This window comes from Hevea brasiliensis, chromosome 8 (genome assembly GCF_030052815.1).
Source record: "Hevea brasiliensis isolate MT/VB/25A 57/8 chromosome 8, ASM3005281v1, whole genome shotgun sequence".
NCBI classification, from domain to species: Eukaryota; Viridiplantae; Streptophyta; class Magnoliopsida; order Malpighiales; family Euphorbiaceae; genus Hevea; species Hevea brasiliensis.
In genome coordinates this window covers 12,548,920-12,575,003 of record NC_079500.1, presented here as the reverse complement: position 1 = coordinate 12,575,003, position 26,084 = coordinate 12,548,920, and the positions used below count along the sequence as shown (strand labels likewise).

Sequence of the window (26,084 nt, the reverse complement as noted above, 5' to 3'; positions counted from 1 at the left end):
GAGTACTAAAAATTAGTATTTTTTTATATTTAAAAAATTAATTATTTTTAATTTTAAAAAAGTGAGACTCTTGTTTTTAAGATAAATAAAATCTCTATCTAATAATCTCTATGCATAGACATTGTCACTGATATTTTATTAGAAAAATTACTATTTATTTTATATATTTTAACAAAGCTAATTACTCAATTCTTCTATTTTGTAATTAATCTTTTCTATTTTGGGCTTGTAATCTGTTTAATCCCTTAGGTTATTTAAAAGTAACTATTTTGTTAGTTAAATTAGTCAAATGAGAGATAATAATTGTATTATTCAAATTACAAAGAGTGAATAATTGATGAATTTAAAATTATTAAGACTAAATAGTTATATTATTCAAATAAAAGGGACTTAATAATTTGAGTTAAAAAAATTGCTTTAAAATATCAGAAGAAATTAAACAGTTCATGGATTAAAAATAAAGAAACTAAATAATATATTTTTCAAAATAAAAAAATTAAATAATTAATTTTATTAAAATATATAATTAAATAATAAATTTTCCCATTTAATTATAGCCAACCTTTGATCTATTGCAACTCATCTTCTTAAAATTTATCAAAGAAAGAAGACAGAACTTTAAGATTTTGCAAAGGAAGTACTTATATGTCTTTATTTTAGCTCAAATCTGATTTCTATTAAAAAAAACTCAAATTTAATGATTTATTTTATTACCCTTTAACGAGATGAAAAAAATATGCTCATAATTATATAAAAAAATAAAAGATACAGTAAAAATAAAATATATTAAAATAAAAATAACAATGAAACAATCTTTTAAGTAATTAGAAAGTAAATTTATTTTTTAGAGCTACCTTAAATAAAATTAGGCGCTTAAAATCTATGGTGTGAGTAATTCTTACCTGCACTCAAGTGTATGCACTCATATATATATGCTCAGTCAATTATCAATTATTATTATGATTAAAATCATAATAAGTTTCACTTAAAAAATAGTTATCTATTGGTTAGATGTTTATACACTTTGGCGCAAATGAAAATTTTACTTTTTAGTGCTCCCTGTTCGGTTTAGGGATGACAAACTCGATTCAATTCAATCCTATTGAAATAAATTATAATATATAATCAAGTTTGAGATTAATTTAATTTTAAAAATTAATTGAGAATAATTTAATTTTAAAAAATAATATTTATGATTAGTTTAAATTTTATATATTAAATACTTGTTATTTAATCTCATTTTATATAAATAATTAATTAAATATAGTATATATTTAATAATATTTATACAATTTAAATATATTATATGATAATTAAATTTATAATATAATTATTAATCAAAATATATTTATATAAATTATTAATTAAAATATATAAGTTAAAATATATGAATAATAATGATAATAATCAAATTTAAAATAAGTACATGTAATTTGGAACAAATTTTAATAAATCATACAGTATTTTGCATAAATTAATAACTATGTTTTCAAATATATATTGGTGAGTTAATAAATCATATAGTATTTTTCATAAATTAATACGTATGTGAAATAATAATTATATATAAATATTTTAAGATTTTTAGAGTGAATATTTTTATTAAAGGAAAATTTACGATATTTTGTTTAAAATAAAATAAAATAAATTTATTTAAAAATTTTAAATTTATAAACTTTATACATTTGCTCATAAATTTTTATGTAAAGTAGTATTTTATTTTTAAAAACTAATTATTTATAAAAAAATATTAAATTACAATAAAAATGGTGAGACTTGAAAAAATAAAAATATATAAACAACTATATTCAACTCATTGTTACTAGCTTAAAAAAAATATCAAATTACATCATTTTATAAAAAAAAATAATAATTTTATATTTATTTTTAAGTATCAATTTTTATTAATTTAATATATTTTGTGAAATAATTATTTTACAAAATTATCTTTTTATATAAATATATAAGTCAGAATTAAAATTTTGTATAAAATTAAAACTTTTCTGTAAATAAAAAATTTATTTACTTTTTAATAATAATACAGTTCATCTCATAAATTTAATTTATTAGTGTTTTTCTTTTTTAATTATCTGTGTTTCATATTTGTAAAATAATTACATAATCTTACAAAAATAAATTGAATTAAAAATGATAAATGATATACAATTTCACATTAATTGCTAATAATTTTTTTTTTATTTTTAAATAAAAATATAAATAATAAACTGAACCACAGAAAGAATTTAAATAAATAATAATATAACATTGACAAAAAAATGTATGTAATAATCTGAACCACAAAAAAAAAAAAAAAAAAAAAAAAAAAAAAAGGATGCGAGTGTTCCTAAACCGATGTAGATGGATCACTCTCTTACGAATTATGACATATTGATGCAAAGAACGCCGCCATAGTCAAAAGGAACATGAACCAACCTGAAAAACTGAATGATCTGACGCTTCCACTTTGACTCTGTAGTTTCCATAGCCACCAGCAGCAGAAGGTAGTGTTCTAAAAATTGTATTACTCTATGGAATGCTTCGCGTAAGACCCAAATATATAGTCTGGACTTGGGACCTGCTGAAAGATATCCAAGTCCCAAAACAAATCTTTCCTTCAGGGCTTTTGATAAGTATGTTCATGGCATCCTTATTAGAAAAACCATGGTCCATTTTCTGCTACTTTGTTCCCATTTTGATCATTTCTCATTCCTTTGCATTAGCTGCTTTTGCAACTCCATTTGAAGCTAATAAAAATGAAGTAGCACAGGTGGCAAAGGAAGCAGAGGCCCTTCTAAGATGGAAGGCCAGTCTTGACAATCAAAGCCAAGCTCTCCTGTTTTCCTGGACTACTGGAGAAGCCCCTTGCAATTGGTCTGGAATTCAGTGCAATAAGGCTGGAAGTGTCGCCTATGTGAGTCTTACTAATTCTGGGTTGAAAGGTACACTTGAGAGTCTTATCATCACTTTCTTGTCCTTTCCCAATCTCATCAATCTCAACCTTAGCAACAATTCCTTAAATGGTACTATCCCTTCACAAATTAGGTATCTTTCCAAGCTCAATTTCCTTGACTTGTCTTTTAACAGTATTACTGGCTCTATACCTCAAGAAATTGGAATGTTGAGATCTCTTACTGTCCTGGAATTGTCAGACAATTGTCTTAGTGGTCCAATCCCAAGTTTTATTGGAAACTTGACAAAGTTAGCAATCCTTCATCTTGGGAGGAATCAATTTTCAGGTTCTATTCCTGAAGAAGTTGGAATGTTGACATCTCTTTCTCACCTTAGCTTATCAGATAACAATTTTACTGGTACTATCCCCACTTCCATCGGAAACTTGACAAACCTGTCAACTCTTTTCCTTGATGTCAACAAGCTTTCTGGAACTCTACCTATAGAGATGAACAATATGACTTGTTTGAGATCTTTTATAGTATTCTCTAATAGATTAAGTGGCCATTTACCCCAAAACATATGCGTTGGTGGATTACTTATTTATTTTGCGACTTTTGACAATGATTTTACAGGTCCTATCCCCAAAAGCTTGAGAAACTGTAGTAGCTTAGTGAGAGTGAGGCTAGAGAGGAACCAGCTTACGGGAAATATATCTGAAGTGTTTGGCGTATACCCAAATTTGAACTATATAGATTTGAGTGAAAATAAATTCTATGGTGAGCTTACATGGAATTGGAGTCTTTTCCATAATCTGACAACCCTGAAAATCTCAAAGAATAATCTCTCTGGTGAAATACCATCTGAGCTTGGAAACGCAACTCAACTGCGTTCAATTGATCTTTCTTCCAATCATCTAGGTGGGAAAATTCCTAAGGGGTTGTTAAAATTGATGCTTATCGACCTCGCTCTAGACAATAACCTTCTTTCAGGCAGTATTCCTCCAGAAATAGGAAGGTTATCTGATCTTGAATGTATTAACTTGGCAGCAAATAATTTAAGTGGAGCAATTCCTAAACAGCTTGGGGAATGCTCAAATCTATTGTTCTTGAATCTTAGCAGGAACAAATTTACAGAGAGTATTCCATCGGAGATTGGCAATCTACACTCTCTTGAGAGTCTTGATTTCAGTGAAAATTTGCTAATAGAGAAGATACCACAAGAGTTCGGAGAGCTGCAAAGACTGGAGCTGTTGAACCTCTCGCATAATACGCTGTCAGGTTCCATTCCTACCACTTTTGATAATTTGTTAAGCTTGACAATGGTGGATGTATCTTACAATGAGTTTGAGGGTCATGTCCCCAATATTAAAGCCTTTCGTGAGGCTCCATTCGAGGCACTTCGAAACAACTCGAATTTCTGTGGCAATTCCACTGGTCTGAAGGCTTGTGCTATCCATGTTCTTAACCACAGAAACACTTGGAAAGAGGGCAACAATGTTATGGATTTGATTGTTTTTCCTCTTGTGGGCAGTTTCTTTCTAACTTCTGCAATGCTTGGAAGTTTCTTTATCTGCAGAGCCAGAAATAAGAAAGCCAGCTCGACCGGAGCAAGAAAAGAAAATGTCCGTTCAATATGGAGCCAAGATCATGGAATGCAATATGAAAACATTATTGAGGCGTTAGCGGATTTCAACTCCAACTATTGCATTGGGACTGGAGGACATGGAGTTGTTTACAAAGCTGTGCTGCCAACAGGTCAGATGGTTGCTGTCAAGAAATTCCATCAATCACAAGATGGTGGGGAGATAGCTAACTTGAAAGCATTTAGAAATGAGATTGATGTGTTGATGAATATCCGCCATCGAAACATAGTGAGGTTATATGGTTTCTGTTCGCATCCTAAACTTTCATTTCTGGTTTATGAATTCATGGAAAGAGGAAGTCTCAGAATGATTTTAAGTAATGAAGAACAAGCAAGGGAATTGGATTGGGTCAAGAGACTAAATGTCATTAAAGGAATGGCTAATGCATTGTCCTTTTTGCACAACCATTGCTTTCCTCCAATTATTCATGGAGACATTTCTAGCAACAATGTTCTTTTGGATTCAGATTCTGAAGCTCATATCTCAGATTTTGGCACAGCTAGGCTCTTAATGCCTAACTCCTCCAACTTTTCTCCTTTTGCAGGAACATTTGGCTACACTGCTCCAGGTGCATATCTTACTTCAACTACTATATATTAATCAATTGATAATGTTCTTTGATTGCATTGCATTGCATTACGGCCTATCAAATGTAGCAACAAGAGTTCTTTTTTGTAGGATTTGTGGATCAATCTAACTAGAATACTGTTGGAAAACAAAGGAGATGGAGAGGAGAGCTCAAAACAAAACTCAAGAACATAAAATAGAAACATAAATTTTGCAGAATGTGCAGCAGACAAAACTAAGGAACGAAAAGCTGGATTCCTGGCTTTTTTAAAAAGACATTGCAAAAACTCAAAATTAACATAACAACAAGAGACAGGTTGGAGAGAAGATAAACTCAAATTTCATTGCTAAAAAACAGAGGATATACAAACAAACACGTAGATTTTTTTTCTCATTTTTCTTCTTCTTCTTTTTCTTAGCTCTCCAACTCTCACAGCTTTCACATTCTCTCTGCACTCCCTTTATATCCAGCAGCAAGCTCTTCTCTTTTATTGAGAAACATTGCTTGCTTTAGTCAACATATGCCCATACTTAGGTATGGCCATGTTTCTTTTTTTGCACACTAAGATTTTCATCTAATCTTTCATCAAAACTCTCATCAACTTCCAACAAAAACAATGTAAACTTGCAGCAAGATGAGGTTCTAAATGTCATGATTAGAACTTATTTTAATAAGAAAAAGTATAATTAATTGTTATGGTGACAATTTTCTTTTTCTTGTTGCAGAGTTAGCTTACACGATGAAAGTGAATGAAAAGTGTGATATCTATAGCTTTGGAATGGTAACGTTAGAAATTCTAATGGGAAGACATCCAAGTGATCTTATCCCATTTCTTTCAACATCACCATTACCATCATCTTCATCTTCATTCTCCTCCTCATCATCATTCTTATCGATTGATCAACATACACTAGTGAAGGATGTAATCGACCAACGCCTTCCACCTCCTGAAAACAAAGTTGCTAAGGAAGTAATTTACATTGCAAAACTTGCATTTGCATGCTTGAATATCAATCCACAATCTCGGCCAACCATGCGACAAGTTTCTTTGGAGTTAGTAGCTAAATGGATTCCATTAACAAAGACATTCTCTGCAATACAGTTGGCAGAAATATTGGTTTAGGGAAGTGCCAATGGCTAATACTTTAGAAGACTTTATCCTTTTTAAAGCTAATTTGCAATGGTTGTATATGTTTGTGTACTTTGTCTTTGGTATTGGTATTAATAGGACATTGGTTGTTAGTTAAGGACTCAATCTATAGAGACCAAAAAAGAATTCTTCTCATTAGAAGGAATGCATGGAATCTTCTTTTTTCAGGGAACTCAAATATTGAGCCAAATGGTACTAAAAATAAATTCTTTTTACCCACTAAAAAGTCTTAATTTAATGCTGTTGAAATCATTTTTAAGTCTATGAATTTTTGAATTTGAACTTCAATTAGAGTTAATTATGAATAAAAAAATTTTATCCACTAAGGAGCTTTAATTTAGTAATATTAAAAGTAATTATCATCAAAACTATGAAATTTTGAGTTTGATATCTAATTACATCCTAAAAAAACTTATTTCCGCTTGAGTTTATTCAACCATTCAATCTATAGAATTGAACTAAACCAAACTAATAAATATAAGTTTAGTATATTTAGTTCATATAGTAACGATTCTTTTTAAATTTGGATACGGTATGATATGATTTTTCAATTTAGTTTGCAATCCCAAAGAATTGTAGAAAATCTCACTCATACCCACTTGCTCTTTCTTAAATATAATTTTGAAGGATACTATAACAGCTTAATCAACTATCTTTTACTTAATTAATTTGCCAAGATTTTGTTTCCTATTAGACCTTCAGGGTGATATGGGATCTTGGGTCAACTTCATTCGTGTTTCAGAAAGATTGTGCATTTATTCCCCCTTTTCCGATTATTCTTCGAATTTAATCAAAACAAATTACCTGGAACAAAAATTATTTATACATTTAAAAATGGGATAAATTTCAAGGGTTATCTCTGAATTTTAGGAGTTGTAGTAGAATCATCTCTGAACTTAAAAATATAAAATAAGATCTCTTAATCTTTGAAATTTTACACAACAAAATCCTTCTAATCCTGAATAGCTAACTAACTATACATATATATAAGCTATTAAAACCTATTCCTTTTGAAACTTTTTATTATTAAATTCCTAATTTAAATTTTACTAAACTTCCTACCTTATCTTTTTTTTTTTTTTCTAATTTGAATTTAATTTGGATTCTAATAATAAGCTTTCTACAAAATATGTTACCATCACTATCTTGAAGAAAGTTTTTTAATAAAAAAAAATTGCACATTAAGGATGGATTCAATAATTAAAGATTTAGTTCTCGATGCACTTTATCTTAAGTTAGAATCCTACTAATTGTTGTTTGGGCAATATGTAAGCCCCATTATAAATTTTCAATAATATTTAGACTCTCCTTGATTTTGGGATGGAGATATTCCTTTACCCAAAGTTTTTGTTCATAAAATTAATTAATTGTTATTTAGCTCAATCTTAATTCTCATATTTAGAATGGAAGAGTTCAATTTTTATCTTGCAAATGATTTATTTTAACCGTGTGTGTTTCTTTACCTCTGGTAATAAAAAAAAAAGGGCTTAGCGAAGTGTCTGTCTATTGATGTCTCACCTGTAACACCCCTAATTTTTAAATTTATTATTTTATAGGTAACTATTAATATTTTATTTTATTTAAATTTTGAAAAAATTATTTGAAAATTTTCAAATTTTTGAAATCGGGTTCGATTTTTTGAAAATATAAAACTTTGATAATTTTTAAAAATTTTTTAAAGACCACGTGGCAAAACTAAAAATATATTTAGACTCTACGAATTTTTTTGAGTTTTTTAAAATTTTTTCGGAATTTTTGGGCCTCGTTTTTTGTCCCAATGCAGAGTAAAAATTCAATTTCGGATATCCGGAATCGGACCGGCCAAATCTAATCTAATCGGATGGGCCCGATCGAATCGGACTGGCCCTATCTTTTTCTTCTTCCTCTCGCATCGCGCCAACCCTCTCTTCTTCTCTCCCCGTTTTCTCTTTCCTCTCTCCTCCTCACCCCTAGCCGCTGCCACCCAGCCCTCCCCCACACGCCGGTGCACCACCTCTACCCTTCTCTGCCACAGACCGCCCTCCAGATCATCGGAAAACTCTCCCTTTCTCCCCTTACACGCATAGTGCACCACTTCGACTTCCCAAGCCGATTCCGGCTAATCCTGTAACACCCCTATTTGTATAGCCTGGTATATTTCACTGTTCCGGTGACCGGTATCGGTCCGGATAATTAAGGAGATTAGAACCATACTTAAGACAACTAGAGAAACCATAAACACAAATAATTAGTAATGTTCAATTAGTTAAGTATAAATAAGAAAAACAGAACATAAGAAGTTAATCGAGCCGAGAGTCACAGCGATGGGTGACCTCCTCGGGAACGACTGCGAAGTCGTTTTAAACTCAAATTTCGAAACGTAAAATGTGACGCTGCGGTCCTTAGGACTCTTATGAACATAGTGGAAAAGAGAAAATCACGAAAAAGAACTGTTAAGCCAGTCAAATAATTAGGTCAGGGAGCCGAAAGAAATATGAAATTATTTGCAAACCGAGATGAACTGGCGAGGGGCAATTTGGTCAATTGACCCCGAGAGCTGACTCCTCACCTAACTGTCAAATAAAATCGGAGAAAAGAAAATTTCAGAATCGAGAATTAAATTAAAGAACTAATAGAAAAAAAAATAGAGGAAAATGAAAAAAATAAAAAGGTGATGACATCATGCATGACCTCATGCATGATGCCATAAATAAATTAATTAATTTAATTATTAATTTAGATTTTGTGATCTTCCATAAACTAAAATAAATAAAGAAAAGAAAAGAAAAAAAAAAACAAAAATCTCTTCTTCTTTCTCCCAATTGCCGCCTCACTTTCTCCCTTGTTACTCCATGAATGGTCCTCCATTTAAGCTTACACTTAAGCTTAACTTTCTTCACTTAACCTTCATAACTCCCCTAAAAACCTTACTAGAGCTTGTTATTGCAACTTGAGAAGAAGATTACAAGAAGAAAGAAGAGTTAAAGATAGTGATTTGAAGTTTTAAGAGAGGTTAGTATGTTAACTTGTTATTTTCCATTTTAAATGCATAATTAGTTGTTGAAATAAGCTTAAAAACTAATAAAATGAAATAAAAATATTTGGGTGGGTGAGTGTGGACGAAACTGAAATTTCGGCCTGTTGGAGGGGAGTATGATTTTGTATGGTTTGATGGATTTGAATGAGTTTAAAAACCTTATTTAGTTGAATGGTTAGGATTAAGAGCACTAATTGTGATTAAATGCATGAGATGGATGAGTTAGGGTTTTGAATATTAGGGTTTGTGAGCAAAAAATGTGAGAAATGAGCAAATGATATCTTTGACCTATTGTGAAGTGAAATAATGGTCAATTATGACCAAATGAGTTGTGTGGGAATGGTAGGAAATTAAGTTAAATTCGGAGGTTGTATGGTCATGCTGCTGGCAGCATGACCAAGTCAACTTTGAAGGACCAAAACTGAAATTTTACAAGTCCAATAATATACCAATTGGGGATGAAAATAAACATAAAATGACACAATTTTCATTTAGGAACCATGCCCAAAAAGTGACCAAAACTTAGTGAACCAATTGACCAAAGTTGGATAAGAGCGATGCACATCACATAAACCGACCAAATGAACAGTGTCATAACTCGAGTTAGACAGGTCAAAATGACCTGAAATTTTACCAGAGGTTAGATGAGATATAGACTTAAAACTTTCATGAAGAACACAAGTCCAAATTCTGCCAGCAACCAAGTAATTTGGCCACCTCAAGTTGGTGACCCAAAACTGCCAGCACCAAAATTGCCCAGAAAATCTGGGTTGTTTCCAATCCGGCAGCCATGGTTCAAATGGCCATAACTTGAGCTACAAAACTCTAATTGGGGTGATTCAAAAATGCGAATAAACTTAAGACAATAAGAAATAATTTCTATGAAGGAAGTTTTGCCAAATTCCAACAGTAAAATTACCAATGGAACAGTACAACTAGGAGCACCAAAACTGAAAATTTGACAATTTTGCCAAAAGGACTTAAGCTTTGAGAAAATGACCAAAACTAACAAATTTAATGACCAAAATGTGGTATGTGGGTGAAGTTGGAGTTCCCATACCTATTAAGCCTTAAAAAGTCAACAAATTGACTTGAATAGTATAGTGAATAGTAACCCGAAACACAAAAATTTCAAGAACGTAGAGTTTAGCACAATAAAGCTAGGTAAAAGTGAAGTTAAATTTATTTTTGGATTTATGCTAAGATATGGTACTGAAACACTATAAAACTGTGTGTTTCAGCTAAAAAAGACTTGGAGGCTCGGAGAGACTGAGCCAAGGCCTAGAGGCGACTCACGTCAGGTCTGTGCACAATAATTCTTGTTTAAATATTTTATTCTCAAAAATTTGACTTATGTGATTAATTATGTACTGTGTTGCCATTTTATAATTGCAAATATGACTTTGGAAATTGATCAAATTTCTCATAAATTATTTAAATAAATTGTTTTGAATTGATTTTGTGTTCACACTTAGCATGACAGTATCACATTATTCCTCCTCCATTTACGGGGTTGAGATCGTTTATTTTCCTCCATCTCTGGCTTGCCAATTGAGGTTGAGATCGGATGAGTACTCATTAGCTAGCTAGCCACCTCCCTCATTGATTTCGATTAATGGGGTTGTAGATTGCTTTGTCGTGGTGTACAACACGGCATTGATCGGAAATTTTGTGTCATGGCTTAAGTTGTGTATGATTTTGGCAACACTGTGTTTATGAAATTATTTGACTAAATTGTGTTATTATGAGCTTTGATAATTTGAGAAATATTTAAATTGTGTTTCATCAATGAATGATTTATGTATTGCGTTTCAAATTTTTATTGTGCACCACTGAGTATTTTTATACTCAGCGATAGCTTATTTTGTTGTCGCAGATAAGAGCAAGGAGAAAGCAGCAGAGTGAGCTGCTATTGAATTGAGAACTACACCGGTCTTTTTGTACGGGTATTATTTTATACCCTTGTAGTTAATTTTGATGTAAATATAGTAATGTTGTATGTATCAATGTAAAGTTGAGCAGTTGTAAATAAATTGTAATAATATTATTTTTTGGATTTCCTTCTGTAAATTAATATTTGTACTTATAAATTTCATACTTTATGCCTTGTGAATGAAGTTATTAAATATTTTATGATGATAAATTTTGATTGGATTGTGGAATTATTTTGAAGTGAATTGAATTGAGTTTATTTGAGGTTTATTGGAGGTTGGGAGTTGTGAAAAATTTTTTTAAGTGTTTTTCTCAGGTATTTGAAGAACTGTTTTCTCTAATTACAAACGAAACTCTGTCAAAATTTTTATAAAATTTGCGGCAAAATTAAAATGGACAAAAATTTTTATTAGTATTTAAACTTTGAATAAATAGTTTTTAATTCCTACCAAAATGCTCACCACTTCCAAAATGCAAGAAAATAGTTTTAAAATCTCTTGTACTGTACTTAGTGAATTATCAGTAGGTGAAGTTCGGTAGTTCATTAAGTATTCTACGGGAACATGTTATGCCTTACAGAGGGGTAAGGTGTGACATGTTTTAGTGGTATCAGAGCCTGGTTTTTCAATAAATTTTGACTATGTATATGAATATTTCTTTGATAAGTACAACTGCTCAAGTGTCTTTAATTGATACATATGACATATTTACATCATGAATATGCACTAACGGAGGTCAACCTTCTTGTGTTTGATCTCAGGAAGTAGAAATTTTGGGAAAAAGAAATGGAAGGAGGAGATCATTCCGAAGAACAATATGGTGAGGCTGAGGTTCAAGGGGAAGCCCCAGCACTCCAGAACGTGAGTGGGTCAGCCACTCCAGCTCCTACTCTAGCACCGCAGTTCCCTGCTCAGTTTGTACAGCAAATGGCTGCATTTTTCCAGCAAATGGCGGGTAATGTGCCACCTCAAGTTCAGATGCAAGTACCTGTAGCACAACCACAGCCCTCAGCTCGGCAATATGAAAAATTGATGAAATTTGGGGCCACCGAGTTTAAAGGCAGTATGGATCCACTGGAGGCAGAACAGTGGTTGGAAAGAATGGAACGGGTTTTCAGAAAGCTGCAGTGTACTGAAGAATTAAAATTTGAGTATTCAATATCTCTTCTCCAAGGGGATGCATATGAATGGTGGAAGACCATCCTCCACAGCCTGGTTGAGCCACCTGTGTTGACATGGACAGACTTCCTGAGGGAATTCAGGTAGAAATGGGTTCCTGATGCGTATGTAGATATGAAATTACAAGAATTCTTGAGTTTGAAACAAGGAGACAGAACCATAGCAGAGTATGAGAGAGACTTTTCAAGGTTAAGCTACTACACTGGAAGCTTAGTCTCCACCCCCAGAGACAGATGTAAGAGGTTTGAGTCTGGGTTAAGGCCGAATCTAAGGATGCAAGTCGTGGGTTTCCGACATCAGAATTTCGCTGAGTTGATCTCACAGGCCCTGGAACTGGAAAGGATAGAATCAGAAGGGGCAGTGAAGAAGGGTACACAAGAGAAAGAAAAGACTGAAAAGACTACGGGACAAGCATCTGAGAGTAGTTCTAGAAAGAGTGGGTCCTTTGGCATATCGTTTGGCACTACCTCCAGAGTTGGAGAAGATACATAATGTCTTCCATGTGTCTATGTTGAGGAGGTATCGATCAGACCCATCTCATGTACTACCAGTAGAAGAAATTGAAGTAAATCCAAACCTCACATATGAAGAAGAACCCATAAAGATTCTGGCTTATGAGGTGAAACAGCTACGGAACAAGCAGATACCATTGGTAAAAGTGCTGTGGAACCATCATTCGGGCCAAGAGGCTACTTGGGAACGAGAGGAGGACATGAGGAGACAACACCCACAGCTGTTCAGAGATTGATACCAGGTAAAATTTCGAAACGAAATTTATTTAAGGGGGGGAGAATTGTAGCACCTCTATTTGTATAGCCTGGTATATTTCACTGTTCCGGTGACCGGTGTCGGTCCGGACAATTAAGGGGATTAGAACCATACTTAAGACAACTAGAGAAACCATAAACACAAATAATTAGTAATGTTCAATTAGTTAAGTATAAATAAAAAAAACAGAACATAAGAAGTTAAACGAGCCGAGAGTCACAGCGATGGGTGACTTCCTCGGGAACGACTGCGAAGTAATTTTAAACTCAAATTTCGAACAGTAAAATGTGACGCTGCGGTCCTTAGGACCCTTATGAACACAGTGAAAAAGAGAAAATCACGAAAAAGAACTGTTAAGCCAGTCAAATAATTAGGTCAGGAGCCGGAAGAAATATGAAATTATTTGCAAACCGGGATGAACCGGCGAGGGGGAATTTGGTCAATTGACCCCGAGAGCTGACTCCTGACCTAACTGTCAAATAAAATCGGAGAAAAGAAAATTTCGGAATCTAGAATTAAATTAAAGAACTAATAGAAAAAAAAAAGAGGAAAATGAAAAAGTAAAAAGGTGATGACATCATGCATGACCTCATGCATGATGCCATAAATAAATTAATTAATTTAATTATTAATTTAGATTTTGTGGTCTTCCATAAATTAAAATAAATAAAGAAAAGAAAAGAAAAGAAAAAAAAAATAAAAATCTCTTCTTCTTTCTCCCAATTGCCGCCTCACTTTCTCCCTTGTTCCTCCATGAATGGTCCTCCATTTAAGCTTACACTTAAGCTTAACTTTCTTTACTTAACCTTCATAACTCCCCTAAAAACCTTACTAGAGCTTGTTATTGCAACTTGAGAAGAAGATTATAAGAAGAAAGAAGAGTTAAAGATAGTGATTTGAAGTTTTAAGAGAGGTTAGTATGTTAACTTGTTATTTTCCATTTTAAATGCATAATTAGTTGTTGAAATGAGCTTAAAAACTAATAAAATGAAATAAAAATATGGGGGGGGGGGGGACCAAACTGAAATTTCAGCCTGTTGAAGGGGAGTATGATTTTGTATGGTTTGATGGATTTGAATGAGTTTAAAAACCTTATTTAGTTGAATGGTTAGGATTAAGAGCACTAATTGTGATTAAATGCATGAGATGGATGAGTTATTTTGAATATTAGGGTTTGTGAACCAAAAATGTGAGAAATGAGCAAATGATATCTTTGACCTATTGTGAAGTGAAATAATGGTCAATTATGACCAAATGAGTTGTGTGGGAATGGTAGGAAATTAAGTTAAATTCGGAGGTTGTATGGTCATGCTGCTGGCAGCATGACCAAGTCAACTTTGAAGGACCAAAACTGAAATTTTATAAGTCCAATAATATACCAATTGGGGATGAAAATAAACATAAAATGACACAATTTTCATTTAGGAACCATGCCCAAAAAGTGACCAAAACTTAGTGAACCAATTGACCAAAGTTGGATAAGAGCAGTCTACCACTGTACAAACTAACCAAATGAACAGTGTCATAACTCGAGTTAGACAGGTCAAAATGACCTGAAATTTTACCAGAGGTTAGATAAGATATATATCTAAAACTTTCATGAAGAACACAAGTCCAAATTCTGCCAGCAACCAAGTAATTTGGCCACCTCAAGTTGGTGACCCAAAACTGCCAGCACCAAAATTGCCCAGAAAATCTGGGTTGTTTCTAATTCGGCAGCCATGGTTCAAATGGCCATAACTTGAGCTACAAAACTCCAATTGGGGTGATTCAAAAATGAGAATAAACTTAAGACAATAAGGAACATTTTCTATGAAGGAAGGTTTGCCAAATTCCAACAGTAAAATTACCAATGGAACAGTGCAACTAGGAGCACCAAAACTGAAAATTTGATAATTTTGCCAAAAGGACTTAAGCTTTGAGAAAATAACCAAAATCAACAAATTTAATGACCAAAATGTGGTATGTGGGTGAAGTTGGAGTTCCCATACCTATTAAGCCTTAAAAAGTCAACAAATTGACTTGAATAGTAACCCGAAACACAAAAATTTCAAGAACGTAGAGTTTAGCACAATAAAGCTAGGTAAAAGTGAAGTTAAATTTATTTTTGGATTTATGCTAAGATATGGTACTGAAACACTATAAAACTGTGTTTTTCAGCTGAAAAAGACTTGGAGGCTCGGAGAGACTGAGTCAAGGCCTAGAGACGACTCACGTCAGTTCTGTGCATAATAATTCTTATTTAAATATTTTATTCTCAAAAATTTAACTTATGTGATTAATTATGCACTGTGTTGCCATTTTATAATTGCAAATATGACTTTAGAAATTGATCAGATTTCTCATAAATTATTTAAATAAATTGTTTTGAATTGATTTTGTGTTCACACTTAGCATGACAGTATCACATTATTCCTCCTCCATTTACGGGGTTAAGATCGTTTATTTTCCTCCCTCTCTGGCTTGCCAGTTGAGGTTGAGATCGGATGAGTACTCATTAGCTAGCTAGCCACCTCCCTTATTGATTTCGATTAATGGGGTTGTAGATTGCTTTGTCGTGGTGTACAACACGGCATTGATCGAAAATTTTGTGTCATGGCTTAAGTTGTGTATGATTTTGGTAATACTGTGTTTAAGAAATTATTTAACTAAATTGTGTTATTATGAGCTTTGATAATTTGAGAAATATTTAAATTGTGTTTCATCAATGAATGATTTATGTATTGCGTTTCAAATTTTTATTGTGCACCACTGAGTATTTTTATACTCAGCGATAACTTATTTTGTTGTCGCAGATAAGAGCAAGGAGAAAGCAGCAGAGTGAGCTGCTATTGAATTGAGAACTACACCGGTCTTTTTGTACGGGTATTATTTTATACCCTTGTAGTTAATTTTGATGTAAATATAGTAATGTTGTATGTATCAATGTAAAGTTGAGCAGTTGTAAATAAATTGTAATAATATTATTTTTTGGATTTTCTTCTGTAAATTAATATTTGTACTTGTGAATTTCATACTTTATGCCTTGTGAATGAAGTTATTAAATATTTTGTGATGATAAATTTTGATTGGATTGTGGAATTATTTTGAAGTGAATTGAATTGAGTTTATTTGAGGTTTATTGGAGGTTGGGAGTTGTGAAAAATTTTTGGAAGTGTTTTTTTCAGGTATTTGAAGAACTGTTTTCTCTAATTACAAATGGAACTCTGTCAAAATTTTTATAAAATTTGCGGCAAAATTAAAATGAACAAAAATTTTTATTAGTATTTAAATTTTGAATAAATAGTTTTTAATTCCTACCAAAATGTTCACCACTTCCAAAATGCAAGAAAATAGTTTTAAAATCCCTTGTACTGTACTTAGTGAATTATCAGTAGGTGAAGTTCGGTAGTTCATTAAGTATTCTACGGGAACATGTTATGCCTTACAGAGGGGTAAGGTGTGACAAATCCGGCCACCAATCGGACCGGGTCTTATCCCAAAACACATCTACACCTCGATAGCTTTCCATAAACATCAAGAACACAAAAATTCATTGAGTGATTTGTCAAATTTTTGCTCGGGAAGTTTTAGCTATTTTGATTTTTGGGCTAGATTTTTCGAAAACTGTAAATCCCACCAAAAATCTGAGAGTACTGGAGTGCTCCACTCATCGAGAGCTTCGCGGCAATACCTATTTCAAATTTTTTCGACACCGTTTTTCGGTGGGTCCCGGGAAACTTCGCAGTGTTTTTTCGAGCATTAAATAAGTTTAGAAAATTCTGTAAAAATTATATACTAACCCCCGTATTGTGGACTTCGCATAGGTACATTCACTTCACAAAAATTTGACGGTTGCTCGGATCCGTAATTTCAGGCCGGGCAGACAAACTATCGGGAAAGCTTCAGAACCGGGTTGAGAATATACGTTACCTCACCATTTTCAGACGTCCCGGACGCGTATCCAGGGTTGAAATTGGCATAGGTAAACTTGAACCCTCATTTTTCTTAATTATCTAGTGCCTGATTTCGATTAAAAATCTATAAAATATTCGTGGTATGTTAGAAAAATATAATTCCTTTTGCATTAGCTTAATAATATTGCTAACAACCGCGGGGCAAAGTTTTAGAATTTTTAGAGCTCAATTGGGTAGTTTTTACAAAAAGAGGTAATTGTAGGGACTAAATTGTAATTTTTCAAATTGTGGTTGTTGACTGTTTGAGTGGGCCCAGGAGGGGCCATGTGATGTGATTGAGTTGTGGTTGTGTGACTTGTGGACATAGAAGTGTATTTTGAACCCTTTTGCAGGTTGGGTAGGTCCTAAGTATAGGGGATACTTTGCCAGATTTTCGGCACGACTTAGGATGTCTTTGGTATTTTTCAAACTTGTATTGAGTCAAATATATTAAATAATTGCAATGCAATTTGTCAGGTAAGCCAGGACAGCCTTCCTCCTCCACCCAGCTGCTACAGTGATCTTGGTTTAAGTCTATGAGTAAAATATTAATTTTAATTATAATTTCAATATTATTATATGTTCAAGTATGCCATGCATCACTTATAAATATGTATCAATGTAGTTAAACACTACGTTTTATAATGCATTCTTAATTGATAAAGTGTCATAATTGTTGTTTATGATAATTTGGAGCAGCATGCGTGCATTGGCGTGCGTGTGATGTGTGGTATTGGATATGGATAGGACGGGTAGACGTGGCTGGAGAGACACTCGCTGGGATCCGGTTCTTTATGGATAAGTTGTGGTAGGCACGGCTTGAGAGACACTCGCTGGCCTCCGCATTTGGTTTATTAAATGAAAGTCCGGCTTGAGAGACACTTGCTGGTAGATGTTGGATTGAGAGAGCTGTATAGGGGATCAGCTCCCATATATGTACTGTTTGAATATTATTGGATGTGTGAGTGCTCCAAATTGCCTTTTTGCTGTTATGATGTGACGTGTATGAAAATTTTGATAGTGTTGCATTCCACTCTTTAGGATGCATTAGCTTTAGGTAGCTATAGAAATTGTAGTTAAAATTAATATTTTACTTTCTGAGTCAAACACTCACTCCTGTTCACCTTATTTTTCCAGGATACAAGAGATTTCTTGTTGAGTTCTAACCTGTCTCTCTCCCTCGCAGGTCATCCATTAATATTTATGATGTTTGTATAATTTTACTAACTCCTAGAACTCCGCATGTGTTAGAAGTACTTATTTAATTTGGATCTGTATTATAATTGTTGTGTTGAATCTGTAAAATTGTTAGATGTATGTTTGCTGGGATTGAATGAGGGAGCTGAGCTCCCAATTGAGTTTATGGCATTATGATTATATGGAGGGTGAGCTGAGCTCCCCAAATTATTATATATTGTGTTTACAGGTCAGGTGAGTAAAAAACTCCCCGTTGTATGGTCCATTTTATGGCCGGACTCTGTCCGGTTGAATTCTCAAAATTGGGGCCAAATGGGCCTTAGGATTGGGTTGAGGAATAATTAGGTTTACTACAGGCCTCGGGGGCTTTAGGCTGGCTCAGGTCCTTGTGCCGGTCCGGCCCATAGGTTGGGTCGTGACAAATGTGGTATCAGAGCTTAAGCTCCAGATTCATAGGGAGTATAGGTCTAAAGTTTTGAAAAGAGTCTAATAGGAGTCATATGCGGAGAATAGGGTCCCCATTCATCCTTGCATTGTCATCTTTGCTTTTAGTTTCTGCTTTATATAATTGTGTGTAAAAATGAGTCTATAGAGCTGTGTACTATGCCGTTTTAAATTTCTGTGGGCAAATGTTGTTTAATTTCAGGACAATGCATAAAAGTAAAAGAGCTGCCACTACACCAGAATGATATGTGCCAGATGAGGTGTCGGCACAAGATGAGGCGCCTGCCCTGAGGAGGTGGGGCAGGAGACCTAGAGTTGCTCAAGTAGAAGAACAGCCCCCACCAGTTCAGGAATAGTCTTTTGTGGCCCAGGGTCCTATGGACCCAATGACAACTACCCTGGCCAGATTACAGAGAACCATCGATATGATGGCACAATATATGATCCACCCTCTACAACAGCAGTAGCCCGCCACACCAAGAGGGGAACCTTACAAACAAATGATTAATTTTAAGAAGTTTGTGCCTGGTACTTATGATGTGTTAAATGATGCCTATCGATTTTTGGACTCCTACAAATAGGCAGGGATGGAGTTGCAGTTAACTGATAAGAGACTTATAGAGTGTGTGTAGCATTTATTGGGGCCAGTGCCAAGGCAGTGGATGACAGGCTATGTACTACCTCGTATTGAGGGATTATCTTAGACCCAGTTTATGGAACTGTTCATCAACAGGTTTGTGCCAGAAAGCTTCAGAGATCAAAAGCAGTGGGCCTTTGAGGCCTTAAGGCAGAATGGCAGATCCACAGATGAATATGCTACAGAATTTTTGGAACTAAGTAGGTATGCTCCCACAGCAGTGGCTACAGAAAGTATGAAGGTAAAGAGGTTCCTAAAGAGGCTGGACAGGAGGTATGCAAACTTGGCTATGATGTCTAATCAGTCTTTTGATGTGGTAGTTGATCGAGCTTGACAGATTGAAATTAGCTATACAGGAGATAACAGTGGAAGGGCAAAGAAGAATAGAGCAGAGGGTTCTTCAGGTGTTCCCTACATGGGTACCATGGATAGTGGAGGCCAAAGTCACTACAGAGGAAGGAGTAAAAACAACAAGAAGGGTGATTTTAAACACAAATCTCGAGGATTCAAACCAGGGTACGGATCCAGCAGTGGTCACAGTTCGGGTTACAGCAGTTTTAGGTCTGGTTCAGGATCTTCCTTGGCACCTTGCATGCAGTGTGGAAGAGGACATTTAGGACCTTGAATGATGAGTTCAGGAGTATGTTTCTGGTGTGGCCAGTAAGGTCACTTTGCTAGAGAATGTCCTATGTTCAGCGAGCCATAGATGGGGTCACAGGGTTCTGTTGCAAATGTTCTTCGTCAATTATATCCTGGTACTTCCAGCATGGCAGGTAGTCAGTTCAGTGGCCAACAGGGCCAAGGACAAGAAGGACATGGATTTGGAGGCAGGTTAGGAGGTAGAAGTCAATTTCAAGGTTCTACAATACAGGGTAGGGGTTAAGCTTGGATTTTCACCTTGACCCACCAGGATGCTCAGGCTTCCAATGCAGTTGTGGCAGGTATTCTTCTAGTCTATTCCTATGAGGCTCGTGTTTTGATAGATCTGGGTGCTACGCTCTCATTTGTCTCCCTTGTTTTTGCCATGAGATTGGGTAGGAACCCTACAACTTTAGAATGCCCCTTGTCTGTAGCTATCTCTCTTAGTGACAACATAGATGTGGATATAGTTTTTTCGGGTAGCCCAGTGTTAGTGGATGGAAGGGTCCTCCCAGCAGACTTGGTTCCTCTACTAGTAATGGATTTCGATGTAATTTTGGGAATGGATTAGTTGGCAACTCATTATGCCACTTTAGACTACAGGAACAAAAGGGTGTACTTTCATATACCTGGTATGGAAGAGTTTAGCTTTGATGGTGACAGGAGCGTGGCTCCATATAACTTAGTGTCAGTAATTAGTGCTAGAAAAATGTTGAGGCGTGGGTGTCAAGGGTATTTGGCATTGGTGAGAGATACATCTGTAGAAGGTATTAATATTGAGAATGTTCATGTTGTCAGAGAGTTTATGGATGTCTTCCCTGAGGAGCTTCTAGGGTTACCACCAGGAAGGGAAATAGAGTTTTTCATTAACATTGTGTCGGGTACAAACCCCATATCAATGCCGCCTTACAGGATGGCCTCAGTAGAATTGAAGGAATTGAAGGAGCAACTACAAGAGCTTCTGGACAAGGGTTTTATCCATCCAAGTATCTCCCCCTGGGGTGCTCCTATTCTATTTGTGAGAAACAAAGATGGGTCCTTGAGGTTGTGTATTGACTATAGATAGTTGAACAAGGTGACCGTGAAGAACAAGTATCCACTTCCTCGGATCGATGATCTGTTTGATCAGCTCCAAGGGGCTAGATTCTTTTCCAAAATAGACCTACGATCAAGCTACCATCAGTTGAGAATCAGGAATGAGGATGTGTCCAAGACAGTATTTCAGGATAAGATATGGTCATTATGAGTTCTTGGTAATATCTTTTGAACTCACTAATGCACCAGCAGCCTTCATGGACTTGATGAATAGGGTGTTTAGGTTATTCCTGGATTGTTTTGTTATCGTATTCATAGATGACATTTTTGTATACTCTCGGACTGAGGAAGAACATGTGTGGCATTTGAAGATGGTATTGCAGACTTTGAGGGAGCACCAGCTATATGCCAAATTTTCAAAATGTGAATTTTAGCTAGAAAGCATCTCATTCTTGGGACATGAGGTTTTTAGTGAAGGCATTCAAGTGAATCCCACTGATTGGCTTAGGCCTACAATAGTTACTGAGGTGCAAAGTTTTCTGGGCCTAGCTGGCTACTATAAGTGTTTTGTGCAGAATTTCTTCAGGATAGCAGCTCCCCTAACTAAGTTAATTCGGAAGAATGTTCCATTCATTTGGACAGATGATTATGAGGAGAGCTTCCAGAAGCTCCTGTGTTTACATTATCAATGAGTGGTGAAAGATATACCATGTACTGTGATGCCTCCAGAGTTGGCTTAGGGTGTGTTTTGATGCAGCATGGAAAAGTAGTTACTTATGCTTTAAGGCAACTAAAGAGGCATGAGTAGAACTACCTTACCCATGATTTGAAAATGGCAGCTGTAGTCTTTGTACTAAAGATCTGGAGACACTACCTGTATGGTGAAGTGTGCGAGATATACACCGACTACAAGAGTTTGAAGTACATCTTCCAACAGAGGGGTTTAAACTTGAGATAGAGGAGATCGATGAAGCTTCTGAAAGACTATGATTATATCATCCAGTACCATCCTGGGAAGGCCAATATAGTAGCAGATATTCTGAGCAGAAAATCTTCTGGCAGTTTGGCGCACATATCAACGGAGAAGAGACCGTTGATTCAAGAAGTACATGAGTTGATGGATTAAGGTTTGATCTTAGATATTTTAGATAAGGGGGTATTGTTGGCCCATTTTTTAGTGAGACTAGACCTGTGAGACAAAATCAGAGTTTCCCAGCACAGAGACCCGCAATTGATGAAGATTATAGAAAGAGTACAGCAGGGTGAAGGTAGTGAGTTTGGATTTGCCAATGATGGAGCTCTTATGCAAGGTTCCAGGATATGTGTGCCCGACGTGAACAATCTCAGGAATGAAATCATGTAAGAGGCACAATATACACTGTACAATGTCCACCCAGGCTCCACCAAGATGTACCATGATGTGAAAGATAGCTACTAGTGGAATGGCATAAAGAGAGACATAGCTGACTTTGTGTCCAAGAGCTTAACTTGTCAGAAGATGAAGTTTGAACATCAGAGGACGTCAAGCAATCTGCAAAAGCTCCCTATCCCAGAATGGAAGTGGGAAATGATCACTATGGATTTTGTAACTGGGTTGCCTCATACCACGCGAGGATATGATTCGATATGGGTAATTATAGATCGTCTGACTAAATCAGCTCATTTCTTGCCTGTGAGAACCACCTATTCTGTTGCACAATACGCCAAGCTCTATGTTCGAGAAATAGTCAGATTGCATGGAGTTCCTGCTTCCATAATATCTGACAGAGGGCCCCAATTCACTTCTAAGTTTTGGAGAAAGCTGCAAGAGGCACTTGGCACGCAGTTAAACTTTAGTATCGCCTTCCATCCTCAGACAGATGGGCAGTCCAAAAGGATAATTGAAACACTAGAAGACATGCTTCGTATGTGTGTTCTGGATTTTGGAGGTCAATGGGATGATCAGTTACCCTTGGTAGAGTTTGCCTACAACAACAGTTATCATTCTAGTATCAGGATGGCACCCTATGAGGCGCTGTATGGCAAAAAGTGTAGGTCTCCTCTGTATTGGACGAAAGTGGGAGAAGCAAAGGTGCATGATGTAGACCTAGTACAATACACTTCAGAGATAGTTCCTTTAATCAGAGAACGATTAAAAATAGCTTTCAGTAGGCAGAAGAGTTATGCAGATCCCAGACGGAGGGATGTAGAGTTTGCAGTAGCGATTACGTATTCCTGAAGGTTTCTCTAATGAAGGGAGTCATGAGATTTAGAAAGAAGGGCAAGTTGGCACCTCGGTATATTGGACCTTATGAGATTACTGATAGAGTTGTAGTAGTTGCCTATCGGTTGGAGTTACCACCTAACCTTTCTCATGTTCATCCTGTATTTTACATCTCCATGCTCAGGAAATACATACCAAATCCCTCTCATGTGCTACAACCGGATACAATAGAGCTGAAAGAAGACTTGACGTTTGAGGAGCAGCTAGTAGCCATAGTGGACTACCAAGTGAGGCAACTAAGGTCGAAATAGATCCCTATGATTAAGGTGTTGTGGAGGAGCCAATCAGTAGAAAAATGCACCTGGGAGTCAGAGCGGGACATGCATAGCAAGTACCCTTATTTGTTCAATGTGTAATTCTGTTCTTTCATTCTTCCTGGTGTAAAAATTTGAAGATGAATTTTCTGTAAGGGGGAAAGAATGTAACATCCCTAATTTTTAAATTTATTATTTTATGGATAACTATTAATATTTTATTTTATTTAAATTTTGGGAAAATTATTTGAAATTTTTCAAATTTTTGAAATTGGGTTCGATTTTTCAAAAATATAAAACTTTGATGATTTTTAAAATTTTTTTTAAAGACTACGTGGCAATACTAAAAATATATTTAGACTCTATGAATTTTTCTGAGTTTTTTGAAATTTTTTTGAAATTTTTGAGCCTCATTTTTTGTCCCAGGACAGAGTAAAAATTTAATTTTGGGTATTCTAAATTGGACCGATCTAATCAAACCGAATCGAGTCGGATTGGTCAGATCGAATTAGCCCTATCTTTTTCTTCTTCCTCCCGCGTTGCGCCAACCCTCTCTTCTTCTCTCCCCGTTTTCTCTTTCCTCTCTCCTCCTTACCGCTGACTGCTGCCACCCAGCCCTCCCCCTCAAGCCGGCACACGACCTCCACCCTTCCTCACCACAGACCACCCTCTAGATCGCCGGAAAACTCTCCCTTTCTCCCCTTTTGCGCGCAGCGCTCCTCTTCGACTTCTCGGGCCAATTCCGACCAATCCGGCTACCAATCGGACCGGGTCTTATACCAAAACACATCTACACCTCGAGAGTTTTCTATAGACACCAAGAACACAAAAATCCATTCAGCAGTTTGTCCAATTTTTGCTCAGAAAGTTTTAGCCTATTTTGACTTTTGCGCTAGATTTCTCAAAAACTGTAAACCTCACCAAAAATCCGAGAGTACCGGAGTGCTCCACTTGTCGAGAACTTCATGGCAATACCCATTTTAAATTTTTTCGACACAATTTTTTGGTGGATCCCGCGAAACTTCGCAGTATTTTTTCGAGCATTAAATGAGTTTAGAAAATTTCATAAAAATTATATACTAACCCATGTATTGTGGGCTTTGCATAGGTACATTCTGTGGGCTTTGCATAGGTACATTCACTTCGCGGAAATTCGATGGTTGCTTGGATCTAAAATTTTGGGCCGGACAGACAGACTATCGGGAAAGTTTCAGAACCGGGTTGAGAGTATAGGCTATCCCACGATTTTCAGATGTCCTAGATGCGTCTCCAGGGTCAGAATTAGCATAGGTAAACCCGAACCCTCATTTTTCTTAATTATCTAGTGCCTAATTTTGATTAAAAATCTATAAAATATTCGTGATAGGTTAGAAAAATATAATTTTTTTTGCATTAGCTTAATAATATTGCTAAGAATCGCAGGACAAAATTTTAGAATTTTTAGAGCTTAATTGGGTAGTTTTTACAAAAAGGGGTAATTGTAGGAATTAAATTATAATTTTTCAAATTATAGTTGTTGACTATTTGGGTAGGCCCAGGAGGGGCCATGTGATGTGATTGAGTTGTGGATGTGTGATTTGTGGATATACAAGTGCATTTTGAATTGGGTAGGTCCTAGGTATAAGGGAGACTCTATCGGATTTTCAGCATGACTTAAGGTGTCTTTGATATTTTTCAAACTTGTATTGAGTCAAATATATTAAATAATTGCAATGAAATTTGTCAGGTCTTCCATCCAGCTGCCGCAGTGATTTCGGTTTAAGTCTGTGAGTAAAATATTAATTTTAATTATAATTTCAATATTATTATATGTTCAAGCATGCCCATGTATCACTTATAAATATGTATCAATGTAGTTAAACACTAGGCACGTTTTATAATGCATTCTTAATTAATGAAGTGCCACGGTTGTTGTTTATGGTAATTTGGAGCAGTGTGTGCATTGGCGTGCGTGTGGTGTGTGGTATTGGATATGGATAAGACGGATAGACACAGCTTGAGAGACACTCGCTAGGTCCCGATCCTTTATGGATAAGTCGGAGTAGGCACGGCTTGAGAGACACTCCCTGGCCCTCGCATTTGGTTTATTAAGCGAAAGTCTGGCTTGAGAGACACTCGCTGACAGAGGTTGGATTAAGAGAGTTGAGCTCCCCAAATTATTATATATTGTGTTTACAGGTCAGGCGAGTCAAAAACTCCTAATTGTATGGTCCATTTTATGACCGAAGTATGTCCGGTTAAATTCTTGAAATTAGGCCCAAATGGGCCTTAGGATTGGGTTGAGGAATAGTTAGGCTTACTACAGACATTGGGAGCTTTAGGCTGGCTCAGATCCTAGTGTCGATCCAGCCCATAGGTTGGGTTGTGACACCACCCTTGGAAGGTGCTCAATGGATCAGTCTTTCGAGATTCCACATCTGTGAAGAGCATAGTTATATAAAAATAAAAACTCTATTAAAATTATTATGGTTTTAACAACATTCTATTTCTGTCACTAACAAGTTTTTGTAGATAAATTCATTCTTAAGTTTATA

At 35.4% G+C, this 26,084-nt stretch overlaps 1 protein-coding gene across 2 annotated transcripts; it reads left to right on the top strand.

Moving 5' to 3' along the window:
- Positions 1-2,375: 2,375 nt before the first annotated feature.
- LOC110647742 (probable leucine-rich repeat receptor-like protein kinase At1g35710) lies at positions 2,376-10,578 on the top strand. Of its 2 annotated transcripts, none has more exons than XM_058151322.1 (2): positions 2,376-5,102; positions 10,510-10,578. In XM_058151322.1, exons 1-2 carry the CDS (start codon positions 2,534-2,536, stop codon positions 10,539-10,541), a joined length of 2,601 nt encoding a protein of 866 aa, XP_058007305.1. In that variant the 5' UTR covers positions 2,376-2,533; the 3' UTR covers positions 10,542-10,578. The 2 variants fall into 2 exon arrangements, with proteins under 2 accessions (XP_058007305.1, XP_021657398.2); XM_021801706.2 differs by lacking the exon at positions 10,510-10,578 and adding an exon at positions 5,828-6,393 and having other exon boundaries at positions 2,377-5,102.
- The last annotated feature ends 15,506 nt before the right edge of the window (positions 10,579-26,084 follow it).